The sequence below is a fragment of the Patella vulgata genome, chromosome 3, assembly GCF_932274485.2.
Source record: "Patella vulgata chromosome 3, xgPatVulg1.2, whole genome shotgun sequence".
NCBI classification, from domain to species: domain Eukaryota; kingdom Metazoa; phylum Mollusca; class Gastropoda; family Patellidae; genus Patella; species Patella vulgata.
Genome location: NC_065881.2, coordinates 21,141,578 through 21,161,487, shown reverse-complemented (window position 1 = coordinate 21,161,487; position 19,910 = coordinate 21,141,578). Strand labels below are relative to the sequence as shown.

General features: G+C 35.8%; 2 protein-coding genes and 1 long non-coding RNA gene across 5 annotated transcripts in view; 2 read left to right on the top strand and 1 right to left on the bottom strand.

The window, feature by feature from the left end:
• LOC126815727 (nibrin) overlaps positions 1-19,910 on the top strand; it is a 417,793-nt gene that overhangs the window by 288,675 nt on the left and 109,208 nt on the right. The gene's annotated exons all lie outside the window — the stretch shown is intronic.
• LOC126816299 (uncharacterized) lies at positions 1,587-6,868 on the top strand. Its single transcript, XR_007678298.1, has 2 exons — positions 1,587-1,651; positions 6,421-6,868. It is a non-coding gene; the product is annotated as an uncharacterized LOC126816299 (long non-coding RNA).
• Positions 6,753-19,910, bottom strand: part of LOC126816278 (fibropellin-1) — a 39,365-nt gene continuing 26,207 nt past the window's right edge. Inside the window, exons 1-11 of one of the 2 annotated variants that reach the window (XM_050542580.2) lie at positions 19,735-19,753; positions 18,695-18,820; positions 17,883-18,023; positions 15,686-15,781; positions 14,987-15,118; positions 12,014-12,179; positions 11,367-11,488; positions 10,755-10,853; positions 8,842-9,010; positions 7,794-7,915; positions 6,753-6,917 (exon numbers count right to left, since the gene is read on the bottom strand). In XM_050542580.2, coding sequence (XP_050398537.1) covers positions 6,910-6,917; positions 7,794-7,915; positions 8,842-9,010; positions 10,755-10,853; positions 11,367-11,488; positions 12,014-12,179; positions 14,987-15,118; positions 15,686-15,781; positions 17,883-18,023; positions 18,695-18,820; positions 19,735-19,738 — 1,185 coding nt within the window. In that variant the 5' untranslated portion in view covers positions 19,739-19,753 and the 3' untranslated portion in view covers positions 6,753-6,909. Of the gene's footprint in view, positions 6,918-7,793; positions 7,916-8,841; positions 9,011-10,754; positions 10,854-11,366; positions 11,489-12,013; positions 12,180-14,986; positions 15,119-15,685; positions 15,782-17,882; positions 18,024-18,694; positions 18,821-19,734; positions 19,754-19,910 lie in introns of those variants that run through there. The other variant, XM_050542578.2, reaches the window with a different exon arrangement.

Here is a 19,910-nt window from a genome sequence, read left to right as displayed (position 1 = left end):
AAATAATTGACGATTGTTTAAGAAAATACCAATATTGGACACGTATCTGAAAAATGAACATGTATTTTGGGATAATTTATTCTCTGAACAAATTAAATTACAGAAAATGAAATTACTTTAAAACCTCATAGTTACCGAAATGTCACATGACCGAATGTTGATTTCACGTGTTTGTCTACATAAAGAATTCCACTTAAATCCGTCCGTTATATGTCACTTATCCGTTTAATAGTACGTTTGGCACTAGATCGATGATACGTTTCTATACGCCCACATTTTCACACCTTCTTTGTGGACAATCTACAGGTCATAACTTTAAATATAGGTATATCCCAAACATCTTGGTTCCTTTCGATATTGGCTTGTATAGGACCGTAACTTCATGGATTATGGCCACTGACTGTACAAACTAGGGGTCACAATTATTAGCCCAATTGATGAAACTGAACATGTGTATTTATAACCCAAAGATCTCGATTCCTTGCAATATTGGCGCATATCGGACCGTAACTTCCTGGATTATGGCACCGGATTGAACAAAAAAGAAGTGTTTTGAGCTTGTGGAACCTATGCAGGTCACAAATTTTATCCGATTATAAAAAAAAACATTCAAATATATCACCGTTACACCATAATGACAGTTGGGTTTGAATTTCGTGAATTGGTTTGTGCCTTTGATCCTGTGTCCTGTCACTTATATCAGAGTATATATTAAATTTTAAATCAAAATTGGGACGGCTAGAACCCTCCATATTAACCACAGTATTAAGAAAATTATCAATATCTAAATCATTCTCGTGAGCAGCCTTTCCGTCATAACTTTGACGGCTATTATCCCCCATATCAAGAACATCACAACTTTAACGGCTATTATCTTCCATATCGAGTACATTACCAATGTAATCAGTATCCAAATGCTTATCACATATATTCTCATTATTAATATTTGTTTTCGACTGTGTTGTAAAGGGGACATCTCACTGTGCCCCCTGCTATTGTTCTCATGGGGGGATTAATCAAGCAAGGGGATTATCGAATACAATGGTGATAAAAGTAACAACAAATACATGTATCAAACATAAATCATAACCCTACTAAATGTGATATGGCGTCAGTATATTCAATTGCACTTTTTACTCCATTTAACAGTTCGATTTTTAGATCATTAATAGATTTTTCCACTATTATATATATTCGCCTTTTAGGAGGCAATCGTTTTCCAATTGAACTATTGTATTTTCAGTAAAAGTCTGCTCTTTTAACACAATGTTTATAAATTTAAATATATTTGGGTGGCTTGTTCCGGTCTTCTTCATTTTACTTGTACTCTAATAGCATTCTCCTCGGATGGATGGTTGTGGTTCTGACCGTAGCTTCTTACCATACCATTTGATGTGTTGATCGTTGCGGGACAAGTCGTTTTGCAACATCGCCAATGGGTGCTATTGGGTTCGTATTTTTTAGTCTGTACTTATACCCCAAATTAACTAAATTTTGACCTCCTTGAGAATTAGGAATAAACCGTATGCGAACTTGAGCTGTTTTAAAAGATATAATGTAATTGGGGGGTGGGGGGCAACTATCCTTATATAATGATAGTGAGTTTCTAATCATATATTTGATTGATTTATGAGTACTGTCTGAATGAAAGGTAGGTGAATAATATTTAAGATACTCGTTAACCGATGACACGTGAACTATAACTTATATATTTTAATCATTAAAATAATTAAATTTTATCTAGGTGAACAGTACTAATAAGGAGAGAGAGAGAGAGAGAAATGGGGTTTAACGTCCACTCGACACAAACTAGGTCATTTCGGGACTAACATATGGTTTTAATTTTATTTCAATAATTCGCTTGCGCGTAGGGGTCTTTAGCAGTGGGAGGAAACCCACGAGGTTGGACAGGCGACCCTACTCCTTGTCACGTACAACCGGGGATTCGAAACCACGCCAGTTGACTCAATGACAGACTTTATGATACAGCGCGCGCACGCTAACCATTCAGCCATCCAACCCCCCGTACTAATACGGATACAGTCTATAATCCTTTGTTTACTTAAATTTTCACACCACTACCCTATAACACCAGTTGATTGGGGGGCACAGTGAGATTAAACCGTTGTAAACATGTGGTTTACGTGTAGAATATTTTGGACTGTCTGTGTATGCTTGCATTGTATGACTGGAGTGTTTTGTCACATGCATTCATGGGCATGTGCATGTTGTTTTAAGAATATATCCATTATTTTATGGCATGTTGTTTTAGAAAACTATCCATTATTTGTATCTCTATGGTACTATGTTTTAAGTTTGATAATAGCCTCAGTCGACTGTCCATTATGTAAATACAAAGAAAAACTTCGGGGCTAACGCCCCTCAGTGGTTCTTTCTATTTACATAATGGACAGTCTGAGGCCATTATCCATCACTTAATATTTTATTAATAACTAGCATGTGGTGATTTCTGGGATAATCGATTAATTATTTTAATGGACTATTCTTTGGAACATTAAAATATGAGATAATAATGGGTATAAAAGTGCATATATTAATGTAATATATGGGTGAATATAAAGTGATTTTTATTTCCTTTTTAAAAGAATTATTGTAATTTCTAATCAATTATTATGTGGACAGTCCTAACTGTTGTCCATTCTACACTTATTTTTATACGCCCACATTTTCATGTGGACGTATATTGTCGTCACCCCTGTCCGTCCGTCCACAATTGTTTGTGGATACTCTACAGATCACAATTTTTATCCGATTTCAACGAAACTTGAAATATATAGAGAATCTCCTACCAGTCTTTTTTGATATCAAAAAATATCAACACAAGTTGATAAAATAACAAAAAACGAGGCTGATCTGTCGATTTTTTTTTTTACTTTATCAACGAGTGTTGATATTTTTTGATATCAAAAAAGACGAGTAGGAGATTTTATTTATCACCCAATCCCTTCTTACATGCACAAATAGATAAATATAATTCTTTGCTGTAGATTTAACTTTTACTGAACATTATGGCGTAGAGATACATCATTTTTTGACAGCAATTCAACCATTGCAAAGTCCTTTATATTGACCCAGTGTTTCCATCAAGGTCAATTGAATAACAATAGTTCATTTTTAATATTAAAAAAAGTTACTTTTAATAAGAAATGAACTGTTCTTTGAAAATAAAAAAAAGTAGTTCCTTTTCAACTGGCTAATCAAATTCATGTAAAGTGATATTTCCTAATGAGATATCGCAGTAGATTATGAATTATATCACACAAACGATATCTACTGTAGAATGTATTATTGGGTGATAAAGGTTTATCTCCCTAAGATCTCTGGTCCTTTCGAAATTGGCATGTATCGGACCGTAACTTCATGGATTATGGCCGCTGATTGTACGAAAAATCACGTTTTTAGCTTGTGGACCCTATAGAGGTCACAATTTTTATCTGATTTTGTTCAAATGTAAGTTTATAACCCAAAGACATGGTTCCTTTCGATATTCGCGAATACCGGACAGTAACTTCCTGAAATATTGTCCTTGATTGTACGAAAAAACACGTTTTTTTTAGCTTGTGTATGGAGGTTACAATTTTATTCCGATTTAAAAAAAAAAACACGTTTGAATATATCAACGTTAAACCTCAATGACGATTGTGTTCGAGTTTCGTGAAAATCAGACCAAAACTGCCGGACAAAACAGCCGCCCGTCGTAAGCTAATAGTGTAAAAATATGGTATATCAAGGTTGTGGACACTAGAAATCACACTTTTAAACTGATTTTTATCCAATTAAAAAAAAAACTGTTTGAATATATCACCGTTAAACCCTAATGATGGTTGAGTTCGAATTTCGTGAAAATCGGACCAAATCTGCCGGACAAAATGACCGCCCCTCGTAAGCTAATAGTGTAAAAATATGGTATTTCAAGGATGTTGACTTCTAGTGGTCATAATTTTCACCCGATTTTGACGAAACTTGAAATATACATGTTTATAACCCAAAGATCTTGATTCGCGCATGTCGGATCGTAACTTCCCGAATTATGGCCTTTGATTGTATGAAAAATTGCGTTTTAAGCTTGTGGTCCCTCTATAGGTCACAGTTATTTTCTGATTTAAAAACCAGCGATTTTAATTAAGGTGCGGCACACAAAATTGGAAAAAAAATTGGTTAAAAACTATAACCTCTAGAGGGTAATAATGGAACGGAAGGTGGCAGAACCTGTACCAGTTTCAACTATTTTCCACTTCTATTTTTGAACTCAAAAGAATAACATTAAATCCTCTACTTAAAATTTAGTTATCTTTCATTGTCAGATTAGCATTTCCTTGAGCCACTTTAGGAAGATTGAATAACTTTCAAAACGTAAAACAGCCAGCATAGCATCTGATTATCCACTAGTACTGTTGTAGGCTATTCAATTTGGGGTGTTGCATATCTTTTCCTGTTGTGTATATTATTATAGCAAGAACAACCAGCTTATCTAAATCTTACATACTGCATCTTTAATTTTAAAACTAGCAGTTGTCATGCAAGATACACCCCATTTTGCAATAGATGGACAGAGAACTGGAAAATAGGGGTCTTCCTCTCATTGTTCCAATGCTTCAAATCGGATTAGAAATAAGCCTGTTAAAAACTGTAACCTATATGATATCACATTCATAAGGTTTTCATGACCCTAATGCTACACTCCAAATTTGAAATAAATCCTTTAAAAATCGTTGCCTCTATCACATTCAGAAGGTTTTTTAACAGGGGTGGGGAGTAGATAACTCTGCAACTGAAATTTGTGGAATGCTGAATATCAATAAGGTCCAGGTCTCCCATGAACTTAATGCTTCACACAAAATCTGAAAAGGATTGGTTGAATCTCCTGTATGACATTCGGAAAGATTTCAGTGAAGGGGACATAACTCTAGAACAAAAGGTCATGGAACACTGATTACTGCTCAGGTTTGACCTGTTAAGACCCCAATGCATGCTTCAAATAAAAAAACCTGTTAAAAAATACAGCCTTTATCACATTCACAAAGTTTTCTGAAAAGTGAGAATAACTCGGGTCAGATTTACACCAAAATCAAATTCTTCTGAGATCTTTTGATTTTGAATGCATGTTTTAAGTTTTATCTGAATCGAACAAAAATTGTGGCATCTGGTGGGTCCACAAACTTTTTGCATGTTTCAGATTTTGCGTAAGTGGCAGGTGGGATAGCTCTAGAACGGAAGGTAGGACGCACACCACATCCAAGAATACGTCAAGTTTCATCTGAATCAGAAAAAAATTGTGGTCTCTAGTTAGTGGGTGAACAAGCTTGGTATACCTGCTTATTACATAATTTTCCACAGGGTCCACAAGCTAAAATTTGATTTTTTGTTCAATCAGGTCAAGAGGCCATATTCCATGAAGTTACCGTCGCATACATGAATGCCAATATCAAAAGGAACCAAGATCTTTGGGATATAAACTTATATCTTAAGTTTCAACAAAATCTTATAAAAATTGTGACCTCTACAGGATACGCAAGCTAAAAACGTGATTTTTCCTACAATCAGGGGCCATAATTGATGAAGTTACGGTCCGATATGCATAAATATTGAAAGGAACCAAGATCTTTGGGACAAAAACATACATTTTAAGCTTCAGCAAAATCAGATAAAAACAAACGTGATCTGATCGGACAGACACGTTGGGCGTATAAAAAAGATGTTTTTTCGGGCAATCAGGGGCCATAATCCATGAAGTAGTTACTTTCCACTATCAAAATGAACCCAGGTCTATGGGATATAAACATGTATTTTAACTTTCGTCAAAATCGACTAAAAATTGTGACCTGTAGACATACGGAAAGGGGTGACGGCAGTATACATCCACATGAAATTGTGGAAGTACAAATATCCATTTCACACGATAGAATAGAAGTTGTTGCTCAATTACCAAAAGGAGAATGGCTCTGACCTGGTAAATATAATCGTGGACAATATTAACAAATTCTACTTAGTTACCACCCACCAGAGGAATCTAGCGGACAGAGATCCAGTTAAAGAAACCACCAAATAAAGGCCAATATTCTTGAATAATGGGCAAATACAGATGCCCAAGCCATGCATCCATATATAATAACAATCAGTCTTATCAAAAGACATATTGGTCCAATTATTAAAATTAGTTTCGGCATCTGAGCCCCATGTTGGTTCTGTTGATTTCGGGATCTTTAATATCCTGTAATTGTCTGTGGCCGTATGAATGATAATCATGTTTGTCATGAACACCGAGACCTAAGACAATGAACGCTATTTAAACCAGGCTGTCTAACTACTATCTAACTAAACAGTTTTCAGAAAGCAGGGGACCAGGTGTAATCAATCACTTTTATAATGTATGAATTTTTATTTGGGTTTTTTTTATAGTGAATATGTGTGGATAAAAGAGAGAGCAACAGAAATGGTGTTTATCCCACTCAAGGGAGAAGGTAACCCTACTCATTGTAATGTAAATCATGCCACTTGACTCAATGACACAGCTTATGATGTCCGTGGTTCAATCCTGGTGTTGGTCAAGAAAATTCCTTGGGATTTTTCACCATGGTTTCCCTTGAGAAGGAACAGCTTCTGTCATTTGAGTGGCACCAAAAAACAAAACCTGTGTACACATTGGCAGGCACTTAAAAGAAGAATTGCTGTATAGAATGAAGACAAAGTTGCATATACTCTATTTATTTGTTGGTCACAGATTAATATACCATTGTTTTAGATGTCTGTAAAAGTAGGAATTATTTCTTTTTTGTTAAAACAACTATTCCGATGACAATTCCTGAGTATATTTCATTTCCAGAATCATTAAAAATACACACAGTAATTCCATGTATTATGTTTAGCAGCAGATTTCTCTTATACTGATTACGTTTCTGAAAAAAATGAAAGAAAGCTTAGAAAGGCAACATGCAATATTTACTGAAATAAGTTATGAATGGCTACCTTTATCCTGTTTTAGACAGTAGATGCAATTAAATTTGTATCAGTATTGTATTACTTTTATTAATCCAAATAAGACTTTTTAATATATAAGAAAAGAACACTTTGTTTAACTATATTATCAGTCCTTTGAAATTGTCAATCTCCATGAGCGACGTCATGCATTTTCAGAAAATCTTTGCTTATCTGGTCATATAAAGGTTTAACACAGATATGCCGGGTATTGTCTAATCCACATGATATCCAAGCCATCTGACAGTCTAGGGGGCTGATTAGTCAATCATATAAATGAAATGAAATGGGGTTTAACGTCCTACTCCGAACTGGGCTAATGATGACGGGCATACGGCATATAGTGTGCTAAGAGGGAAATTTTGCCCAGACAGCGGCACTACAGCCTACTCTTACATCAAATTCCAACTGTCAAGAATCTTTTATGTGTACATGGGACCTCGATTTTTTCTCCCATCCGAATGTTTAGACAGCTGTACTTGTCAGGCCCTCCGTCCTGCATCACTGACAAGACTGGGGGGGGGGGGGAGACCACGCAGGGATCAAACACCCAACCTCCAGGCTATCAAGCCAATGTCTTACCCACTTAGCCATCGTGACCCCGGACTAATCATATAACATTTGAAGCCAGAAAAATGCCCTGCAATATAGGCAAATTCCAGTGTCAGTTTGTCTATTAAGATGTCACACGTTGCTAACAGTTTCGTCAATAAAACAGTGACTGTACAATATGTTTAATACCAATGTGAATAGAGCTAGTATCTCTCACAATGTCTCACTGATGATATTTGTATTACCTGTATAAACGTGACTCAGTTTAGTCCTGTACGATATTTCACCGCTACATTTAAAAACTACTGTTGTTCCTCTACCTGTAGGTATTGTAATTGGTGACGGGGCCGCCCTATTTCCACAATATCTGAAATAAAACCCATTATTGTAGTGGTCACGAAATATAAAGATTAGATTTATTCTGCCCTGTAAAATTCTCCATATGTTTTTGCAATACTAGTGAGGCAGATTTTGGTTGCCATTTTCAACTTAGGTCAAACATTTTGTATCACATAATTTTATCTACTGGACTGATTGAGAAGACTGTAATATGTATTTATATGTTTTTAATCAAGATAGTAAAAAATTTAATTTCAATGTTTCCTTGTGCCAGTTAAGAGAATATGAAAATATCAATACAAAAACAAATAACATTTACTATGATTGATGGACCAACACAAAAGTATATGCACTTTTAATGTAGACTACTAATTGGGATATATATCTAATCATGCATGTGAGATCAAATTCATAGCATTTGCATAGCATGACATTCTGACTTATATCTGCAATTAGTTAGCTGCTGACAAATATCAGTGATGCTAATAGGTGAAGGCTGGTCCAGAAGATCTGCCTAAGATCATTTTTCTTGGTTCATCCCATATACACCCCCAGTATAGCTTTTAAAGTGAGTGCTAATCATGTCAGCTGCACTGGCCTGAGCAATGTCCTTTCGTGTCCAGTGAAAATAGGCCCTGGCTCTCTTCTTGGAAGTATTACCCTAGACCACCAAAGCCCAGAAATGATCTTCTTTTCCACCTAGTTTAGCTCACAAGCTTAGCGGTGTGACAGTTGAAGGGCACAGGCAGTTTCTCAGAACCACAGGTGTGAAATGAGTATACAAAGAGGGAACTAGTGCCATGAATTCATCTAGAAGTTGCGAATGAAATCTGAAACAAATGTAATTTCTTGTGATATAGATTTAGTAGAACCAAATGGCAAGATGAGAGGATGTGTCTATATTGGTGGATGATGGAATGTGGGTTTGATAGGAAATAAAACGAAATCTGCTACCTGTTGTTTCCAATCTCCACATAATCTTTGCTACAATCTATACTATTTCTACCCGGAGTTCTAAAATAATCATTAAACGCAAGAACAAGCTCTTTTCCTGGAGATCCGAGTAGGTTGAAAGTTGTTTCCTGTTTCTTGTTAATTCCAGGTGATGTTATTAATGGTGTATCTGTAACAATAATAATTCATTATATTTGTCATATACTAACCAATAACATCCTCAGTATGAGCTAAATCTGCATATTACATATCTTTATTTGTGGTTTTAAATTTTATTTAAATTAATACTTAGGTTATTTCATTACAAGTCCATAATAAAGTCTCTAGGCCATCAGATGGCCGTGATTTAGAATGGATTAAAACACCTGCACCAATTAATAATCAACATGTAGGTAGTTTTGCCCAGACAGCAATTGAATTCCAACAATGACATTTTTTTTTGTGTTCTATCTGAACTGGACGATGTTTCTTGCCAGACTCTTCATCCTGCACCATGACAAGGGGCAACTTTCTCAGCCAACAATGGGATCAAAGCTGGGACCTGTGAGTGAGTGATGAGCCAGCACCTTACTGAGCCACGGCAGCTCCCGGTAGCAAAAACAAGCAACATATGCCCACATTTTGCAAGCGATGGACAGAGAACAAGCTACAATCAGGGGCCATAATCCAAGAAGTTACCGTTCAATGCGCACCAGTATCGAAGATGACCAAGATCTTTGGGATATAAACATATATCTTGCGTTTCAACAAAATCTGATAAATATTGTGACCTCTAGAAGGTTCGCAAGCTAAAAACCAAATTTTCCGTACAGTTAGGGACCATAATTGAGGGAGTTTCAGTCTGATATGTCCAAATATCAAAGGAACCGAGATCTTTGATATATAAATCAGGTTCCACAATGTGGGTATCACATACGTTTACACTTTTTGTGAATGTGGAGCGACCTTTTCGTAAGACAGTTTTGGTCCAATTCCACGAAATTTGAACTCAACCGTCATTATGATGTAATGGTGATATATTTAAACATTTTTTATACGCCCACATTTTCATATAGACGTATTACGGTATATTATCGTCGCCTCTGTCCATCCACAATTTGTTTATGGACACTTTACAAGTCACAATTGTAATTTGATTTTGATATATTTAAATGCTTTTTATACGCCCACATTGTGCCTGTAACTGTCCGTCCACAATTTGTTTATGGACACTCTACAAGTAACAATTTTAACAAAACTAGAAATATAGGTTTTATCTTCAAAAAATATTGGTTCTTTTCCATATTGGCATGTATTGGACAGTAACTTCATGGATTATGGTCCCTGATTGTACGAAAAACAATATTTTTGATTTGTGGACACTCTAAGAGGTCACAATTTTCATCTAATTTTCATAACATCCCTCATTTAGCGTGTGGTCCCTCTAAAGATCACAATTTTTATCTCATTTTAAAAACTTTTCAAAATATACTAATGTCCAAAAGAAAGTATACACACTAAAAATATGACTAAGTTTTGTTTGAATCAATAAAATGTGATAAAACTACACTGCACATGTCTCATTCGTCCAAACTCAATATTTCTCAGTAAATAAATAGAACAACAAATTATTGACATCGTACCCAAATACCGCATACAATGGAAAAACGACTTTGTTTGAAGCAGGACGAAATGCACAGTGTATACTTTCTTTTGGACATTAGTATATCACTGTTACATTCTAATAATGATTGAGTTTGACTTTCGTGAAAACTGAACTAAAATTGCCAGACAAAATAGTTGCTCCTCATATGCAAATAGTGTAAAAGTATGTAATAACAAGGGTGTAGTGTGTAGAGTGTCCACAAACAAGAAATGTATTTTATGGCAATATCTTTATGTGCAGAATTTAAAATTGTGTTTATGGTACTCACTTTGGCAAGTAGGTCCTAGAAATCCAGTCCTACAAGTACAGGTTTCACTTGAAGTGCGAGTTCCTCCATTTTTACAAGGATTGTTATCTGGTATATCATCTATATAAAATATATGGAAAATTCTGAGTAAACTGACATCAACAGAAGATACACCATGTAATCATATAGAGAACAGGAAAATGTGTGTATGCCTGAAATCTAACAAATTTCTCTACAAAATTGTGATGTTTCCATGATTGAATGTAAAGTGCCAAGAGCAAGACATCTTGTTAGACCACATGAAAACATTGCAGTTCTCGCGCAAAGAAAACTTTTTGCAAAGATGAAATTAAATGGGGTTTAATATCCTATTTTTGTGCACCAACCCGACTTACCCCAACCCGACTTACCCCATGCAGTGTGCTGAGTGTAATTATGTCTCAAGCTTCTTTTACCTGACTGCCTACATATACAAGGGAACACAGTTTTTTTGTACCATATAAATAAGAGACTTTCTTGCCGAGCACGTTATCTTGACAAGGGGAAACCAGGCTGGAAAATTCTGGGGAACTTTCATGGCATCATCACTAGAAACTTCCTTGCCAACAGTACTTAATATTCAGCAGTACTTACCTATATATTGATATGTAAATGTGTAACCTACATTTTGGTTTATTCGACCAGTAACAAAGCGTACTTGAGTACCAAGGCCTGTTGAAAGCATGATGTCTGCTGGAGCCTTGTTGCCACAATATCTGCATATAATAACAAATGGTAAATATAAAGGTGTGTTTAAAAGAACAAACAAGCTGTTTTGTGTCTCTTTTGCATTGGTCATCATTGATACTCGTAAGAGTTTAATAGTTTAACATGTGCACTTTAGATCATAAAGTCTGTCATTGAGTCAAGTGATGTGGTTACGATCTAATAACACTTCTACATGACATTATCATGACGGAGAGCAGAGTCCCATGCCTAACCTTGTAGCTATCGTTTCCTTCTGTTTCTTCCCGCAGCTAAAGACCCCAACCCACAAATGAATTATTGAAATGAAATGATACCATGTTAGTCCCGAAGTTGTCGAGTTGACATTAAACTGTGTCTCTTCCTCTCTAGCTCTGTTTTTAATTTTATAGACTGTTTGTTTTTAATTTGTATATAGATGTATCATTGTGATTCCTATCACAGTATCAAAACTTCTGTTTGAATACTTGATTTTAGTCCCATGTATACAACATGTAGCTAATGTTCTATGTGTATGTGTTCGTGTGTTTACATACTTTTTGCCAGCAATCTGTAAGTAATCATTAAAACAGGAATCGGTTGATCCAATACCAAAATCATCAATGAAAGAAATGACCAGTTTTTTACCAGGAACTCCAGATATACCGCTTACAAAATTCTGAGACTTGCCATATACATATATAGGTGTTATGATTCTCCTTGCTAGAAAAAATAATTTTAACAATGCACTCCTACAAGAGAAACAGAAGGTGTGTCAGTCACTCTCATATTGCCCATGCATTTTCGAATAATCTTGAAGCTAAATGTCAACTCTGTCAAGTTAAGCACATTCTGGTTGGAAGCAGGCATTTTAAGTATGTAGTTTTTATAGTCTGTGGTGTCTACTTAAATCGAACACTTGTATTAGGAAATATTTAATCTTGTGTATAGAGATCATGTGATAAAACTATAGCCTCTACCACGTATGCAAGGTTTTCAGAAAATTGAGCCTAACTCAGGAACAGATGGTACCATGCAAACCAAAATCAAACCTATCACGGTTTCATCCAAATAGGACAGCCAGCGGTTGCCAGGCAAGATACGCCCACATTTCACAAGAGATGGATAGAGAACAAGCTAAAAAAAAAGCGATTTTTCGTACAATCAGGGGCCAGCAGGTGATGGTCTGAAATGCCAAATACCGAAATGGACTGAGATATTTGGGATATAAAGATACATTTCAGGTTTCATCGAAATACATTAAACGTTTTTTAAAATCGGATAAAAATTGTGACCTCCAGAGGCTCTACAAGCTAAAAATGCGATTATTCATACAATCTGGGGCATAATCTAGAAAGTTACTGTCTGATATGCACAAATATCAATTGGAACCGAGATCTTTCGGACAGAAAAGTGGGCCTAACTCAGAAACGGATGGTACCATGCACACCAAAATCAAACCCATCACGGTTTCATCCAAATAGGACAGCCAGCGGTTGCCAGGCAAGATATGCCCACACTTTGCAAGATATGGATAGAGAACAAACTAAAAAAAAAATGTGATTTTTTGTACAATCTGGGGCCATAATCCAGGAAGTTATGGTCTGAAATGTGCAAAGATCGAAGGGACTCAGATCTTCGGTATATAAACATATTTTAAGTTTCATCAAAATCAGATAATAATTATGACCTCTAGAGGGTCCACGACCTTGGCATTACATACTTTTACATTATTTGCGTACAAGGAGCAGCCATTTTGTCGGACAGTTTCGATCCAATTTTTACGAAATTTGAATTCAGTCATCAATATGTATAACGGTGATATATTTAAACGGTTTTTAAAACCGGATCAAAATTGTGACCTCTACAGGGGCCCACAAGCTAACCAGCGGCTGCCAGGCAGGATACGCCCACATTTTCGAGAGATGGATAGAGAACAAGCTAAAAAGAAAGTGATTTTTCGTACAATCAGGGGCCATAATTCAGGAAGTTACGGTCCGATATGCGCGAATATTGAAAGGAACTGAGATCTTTAGGTTACAACCTTACATTTCAAGTTTCAACAAAATCGGATAAAAACTGTGACCTCTATAGGGTCCACAACCTTGACATACCATATTTTTACGCTATTTGATAGCTATTTGAGAACGAAGGATGGCCATTTTGTCTGTCAATTTTGGGCCGATTTTCACGAAATTTAAACTCAGTCGTCCTTGGGGTCTAACGGTGATATAATAATACGTTTTTTTTAAATCGGATAAAAATTATGACCTCTATGGGCTCCACAAGCTAAAATCGCGATTTTTCGTACAATCAGGGGCCATAATTCAGGAAGTTACGTTCCGAATGCGCGAATATCGAAAGGAGCCGAGATCTTTGGGTTATAAACTTACATTTCAAGTTTCAACAAAATCAGATAAAAATTGTGACCTCTATAGGGTCCACAACCTTGATATACCATATTTTTACGCTATTTGAGAACGAAGGGGGGCCATTTTGTCGTAAGTTTCGGGCCGATTTTCACGAAATTTGAACTCAGCAGGTCCTTAGGGTCTAACGGTGATATAATAATACGTTTTTTTTAATCGGATAAAAATTATGACCTCTATGGGCTCCACAAGCTAAAATCGCGATTTTTCGTACAATCAGGGGCCATAATTCAGGAAGTTACGTTCCTATATGCGCAAATATCAAAAGGAACCGAGATCTTTGGGTTATAAACTTACATTTCAAGTTTCAACAAATTCAGATAAAAATTGTGACCCCAACCTTGATAAACCATATTTCTACGCTATTTGAGAACGAAGGGCGGCCTTTTTGTCTGTCAGTTTTTGGCCGATTTTCACGAAGTTCGAACTCAATCGTCCTTAGGGTTTAACGGTGATATAATTATACGGTTTATTAAATCGGATAAAAATTATGACCTCTGTAGGGTCCACAAGCTAAAAACACGATTTTTGCGTACAATCAGGGGCCATAATTCAGGAAGTTACGTTCCAATATGCGCGAATATCGAAAGGAACCGAGATCTTTGGGTTATAATCATACATTTCAAGTTTAAACTAAATCGGATAAAAATTGTGACCTCTACAATGTTCACAAGCTAAAAACGTTATTTTTTTGTACAATCAGGGGCCATAATCCATGAAGTTACAGTCCGATACATGCCAATATCGAAAGCAGGCGAGATCTTTTGGAGATAAACCTATATTTCAAGTTTCATCAAAATCGGATAAAAATTGTGACCTGTAGACTGTTCACAAATAATTGTGGACGGACATCCGGACGGCTGTCCAGGGGCGACGACAATATACGTCCACATGAAAATGTGGGCGTATAAAAATGCGATTATTCGTAAAATCAGGGGCCATAATCCAGGAAGTTACGTACTGATATGCACAAATATCAAAAGGAAGTGAGATCTTTCGGACAGGGGCAATGGCTTAATATGGCCATTTGAAAATGTGGGCAAATGAAAAAGGCATTACCAACACTCAGCAAGTGTAATTTAAGTCCTTCAATGTACTCACCATCACACCTTGGTAAACTCGTTAATTGGTTAATGGACGACCGTTCAACACAACTACAAACGTATCCATTAGGTACAATTATTGGTACACAAGGTGTATCACCGGGACAGGAATTTATTTCACATAGATTCACTGTAGTAACAAGATACAAGATGAACATGATTATGAACAATATGTAGATTATAAAGTAGTGGTGAATACAGTTTTAAGAAATGCTTCTGACAAAAAAAAAAGAAAAGTGGGAACGTCTCTTAAGTCGTTCAGGTTTTCATAAAGGTAGCAGTATAAACTAATTATTCCATCATCATCTTTGTATTCTTCCTGTTATGTAACACATTTATTTCTTTTTATTATTTCTGTGAAATTATATTTTTTTTATCATATATTATTTCCGATATGTACCGTATAGCCCTATTGCTGTTGTATTAATCCTGGTTTCATTTTTTTTTTATTTAGTGCTAATGGGGAAGTCGGTGCTATGGACCAAGGATGCCTGCCTAATAAAGTGGGTTCTCTCTGTATTTTTGATTGATTTCACCTAGTTTTTGATTTAAAATATAGTCTGTGATAATCATTTATTGTGTTTGTGTCGATAATATCTCCATGTTAGGATAAATATTGAAGGATTGGTGCAAACAATCGAACCAAATTTTTGCAATGACCAGATGATCACCCTAATTGCAAATATTAAACACTTACTTCTACAGTCATCTCCACTGTAACCAGGCGTACATTTACATATACCACGTTCACAGCTGCCATTATTCAAACATCTTACATTTCTACATTGACCAACTGAAAATAACAGTATTAAAATGTATTAAGATATATTAGTTTCAAATTATTGTCATTATTACCAATGGAATTAATGGCCCCCACCGGATAAATATTCATGGTTCACCCGGCTGATATTCGATCTATTAATACTAGCAAGGACAATAGGGGTCAGAAAATTACAATTCGATATGCGAATATCGAAAGGAACCGAGATCTTTGGGTTTTAAACTTACATTTCAAGTTTCAACAAAATCGGATAAAAATTGTGACCTCTACATGTATAGGGTCCACAAGCTAAAAACATGATTTTTCGTACAAACAGGGGCCATAATCCATGAAGTGTCGATCCGATACATGCCAATATTGAAAGCAGCCGAGAGCTTTTGTAGATAAACCTATATTTTAAGTTTCGTCAAAATCGGATAAGAATTGTGACCTGTAGAGTGTCCACAAACAATTGTGGACGTCCGGACGAACAGGTGCGACGACAATATACGTCCACATGAAAATGTGAGCGTATAAAAATGGACTTATTTTTTACGTATATATTACTTTGATATGGTAAAATCAAGAGAAATTACAAAGAAATAAAAATTGTGACCTCTACTGGATACGCAAGCTAAAAACATGATTTTTCGTACAAACAGGGGCCATAATCCATGAAGTGTCGATCCGATACATGTCAATATTGAAAGCAGCCGAGAGTTTTTGTAGATAAACCTATATTTTAAGTTTCGTCAAAATCGGATAAGAATTGTGACCTGTAGAGTGTCCACAAACAATTGTGGACGTCCGGACGAACAGGTGCGACGACAATATACGTCCACATGAAAATGTGAGCGTATAAAAATGGACTTATTTTTTACGTATATATTACTTTGATATGGTAAAATCAAGAGAAATTACAAAGAAGCTTAAAATATTTTAACCAGTGGCTTCCAGGCAAGATACACCCACATTTTGCAAGAGATGGATAGAGAACAGGTTAAACAAAAAGCCATTTTTTGTACAATTCCCATAATTCAGGAACTTAGGATCCGATATGCGCAAATATGGTCCCATTTTCATGAAATTCAAACTCAAACAACATTATGGTGTAACGGTGATATATTTAAACAGTTTTTCAAATCGGTTAATAATTGTGACCTCTAGAGGGACCACACGCTAAAAACGTGATTTTTCGTACAATCAGGGGCCATAATCCAGGAAGTTACGTTTGGATATGCACGATTATCGAAAGGAACCAAGATCTTTGGGTTATAAATTTTAAGTTTCATCAAAATCGGATCAAAATTGTGACCTCTAGAGGGTCCACAACCTTGATATACCATATATTTACACTATCTGAATGCGAGGGGCGGCCATTTTGTCTTCAGTTTTAGTCTGATTTTCATGAAATTCGAACTCAACCATCATCAGGGTGTAACGGGGATATATTCACACGTTTTTTTTAAATCTGATAAAAATTGTGACCACTAGATAGACCACAAGCTAAAATGTGATTTTTCGTACAATCAAGGACCATAATTCAGGAAGTTACGATCCGATAATCACGGATATCGAAAGGAACCAGGATCTTTGGGTTAAAGACAGGTATTTCAAGTTTCATCAAAATCACATTAAAATTGTAACCTCTAGAGGATCCATAACCATGATATACCATATGTTTACACTATTTGCGTATGAGGGACAGCTATTTTGTTCGGCAGTTTTGGTCCGATTTTCACGAAATTCAAACTCAACCAACATTACGGTGTTACGGTGATATATTCGAATGTTTTTTAAATCGGATAATAATTGTGACCTCTAGAGAGACCACAAGCTAAAAATGTGATTTGTCGTACAACCAGGGGCCATAATTCAGGAAGTTACAGTCCAATTTGCGAGAATGTTGACAGGAACCAAGATCTTTGGGTTATAAACCTATATTTCAAGTTTCGTCAAAATCGGATAAGAATTGTGACCTGTAGAGTGTCCACAAACAAATTGTGGACGGACGTCCGGGCGGACAGGGGCGACGACAATATACATTCACATGAAAATGTGGGCGTATATAAATCCTCTGAATTTTATGTTTGACCGAAATCAACAAGGTCTCGTCATTTTAAGTTCAATTTACCTTGGTCACCATTCAGATCAAGTAGAAATTTTATACGTTCAAGATCTATATTTATGTTGGAATCTCTATCATTTTTAAGTCTGGCAAAGGCTGCCATACAACGACCTGTAGTAAATTCTGATCTAACCAATTCACCATCACCTATAAAATATGTACATATATCATATAGATTAAAACTTCCTGCAGGGCTATATAGTGTGGTTTAAATCTGTCATCTACGCCCTGGGTTACCATCCCAAGCTTTTAAGTAGAGTCACTAGACTAAACTCTTCGTTTCTTCCCCTTCCAACACAAATAAAATGAAATGGGGTTTAATGAAGACTGGCATATGTCATAGATTAAAACTTCCAGTGAGGTGATTGGATTGTCTATGTCACAGGGATGGCCAATATCTGGCGCATATGCTAAATGTGGCAAATTGGATGATCAAAAGTGGCGCATTGCATACCTGCAATAATAATAAGGTATGGCAGTACAAAAAGTGGATGTGGGTACAAGAGTTGTGTGGCACATCTCAATTTGTGTGTGTTTTAAATCTAAATAAAATATTACGCAAAACTCTTATTTTTGAAAAATTCTAAGAGATGAGCTCCTTCCACTGAGTAAGATGCGTGAGTCGAAATATCAACAATGTGTATGGACATGTCCATCTCATTGTGTCTGTTATGGAGACATTTTCAACAAAAAATTATAATTTGAAATGTGAGGGTCTGAACAGTGAACATGGGTCAGAGTTGAGGTAAGGTCAGTTACATGACAAAAGAATCCCACATGGGTGAATGTTAAGAAAATACTAAACAGTGAACACTTACCATTCCTATCAAATTGGCCAATGATCGCAGTAGCAACATCAAAAGTCACGCCAAAATAATTTTCCAAATCACTATCTGTCAGCCTACCATTAGCAATCCGATTTTTAAAATCCTCATCACTAAAAACTAAAACATCATGGATCTGAGAAAAGTATTTTGAAAGGAATATCATGTGGAATTCATATGGTAAAAAACACAACAGCCTATATAAATGGTAACAAGATTTAAAGTCAATTTTTGTCATCCAGAGGAATCTTGTGGTGAAAAGTTCCACACAAAAACCTTATACCTAAGATAACAAATTAAAGATCTCTTTATTCAGATCAATAAAATATATCAATTCATTTTGTTGGCTTGAGTTCACAGTGGTTTAGAATATAACTGTGGCTGTACATATCTGCTAAATAATTCATCGATGCCTGACGCACTGTTTAACAGTAAAGTACAGAATTATTATCGAGTTTCTGAGTAGAAAATAGCACTCCTGTCACCATAAAAAGTCATATGTAGTCATGAATGGTGTAGCATTGTCAAATTGTGGTCTAACTGTAACTATTTTGTACTGTAGCACTAATTCAAGTAATGTTATCTATCGTAGGATGTCCTGTAGCTGTTTGAATGTTATCATTAATTTCTGGAAACTTCTAGAAACAATTAATTGTTTGCAATGAAAGAAATGCAAGAAGTTCATGTTATTTTAAAGAAATAACTGAAAGGGGTGGGGAATCTTCTAGAAAGAAAGAAATTTTGTTTTGTAAATGAAACAAAGGAAGGAATTTAGTGTTTTACAGTATAGCTCAATTGATACAAGTTCTGAACCATATTCCCGAAGCAATGGCCCCCGATAAATCCCTCTCTGGCCATTGCTGGATTGGCTTCTGATACTCAAACTTTTGAGGGAGTGTGCCTATTCTTCCCGTTCAATCAAATCTATCTCGTTTAATCTGGGGTCTTCCCTAAAACTTTGGACAGTGATTTAATGTATTAAAAACGAGGAATATGTTGTTTGTCTCCACGAGTTTGTTGATACTGGTCATTACCCATTGTTTACATTATACACATTTTCAATAGCCTCGTTTGTAACACAGTTAATTTTTCTGCAATGGTTAGCGGAGCATAATAAATTTCGTGAGAAATGACGTAACGTAATGTAAACATATGTGGAGCTCTGTTTAAACCCAAATGATTTTGTTACACTGTAATGTATTGGTTGTTG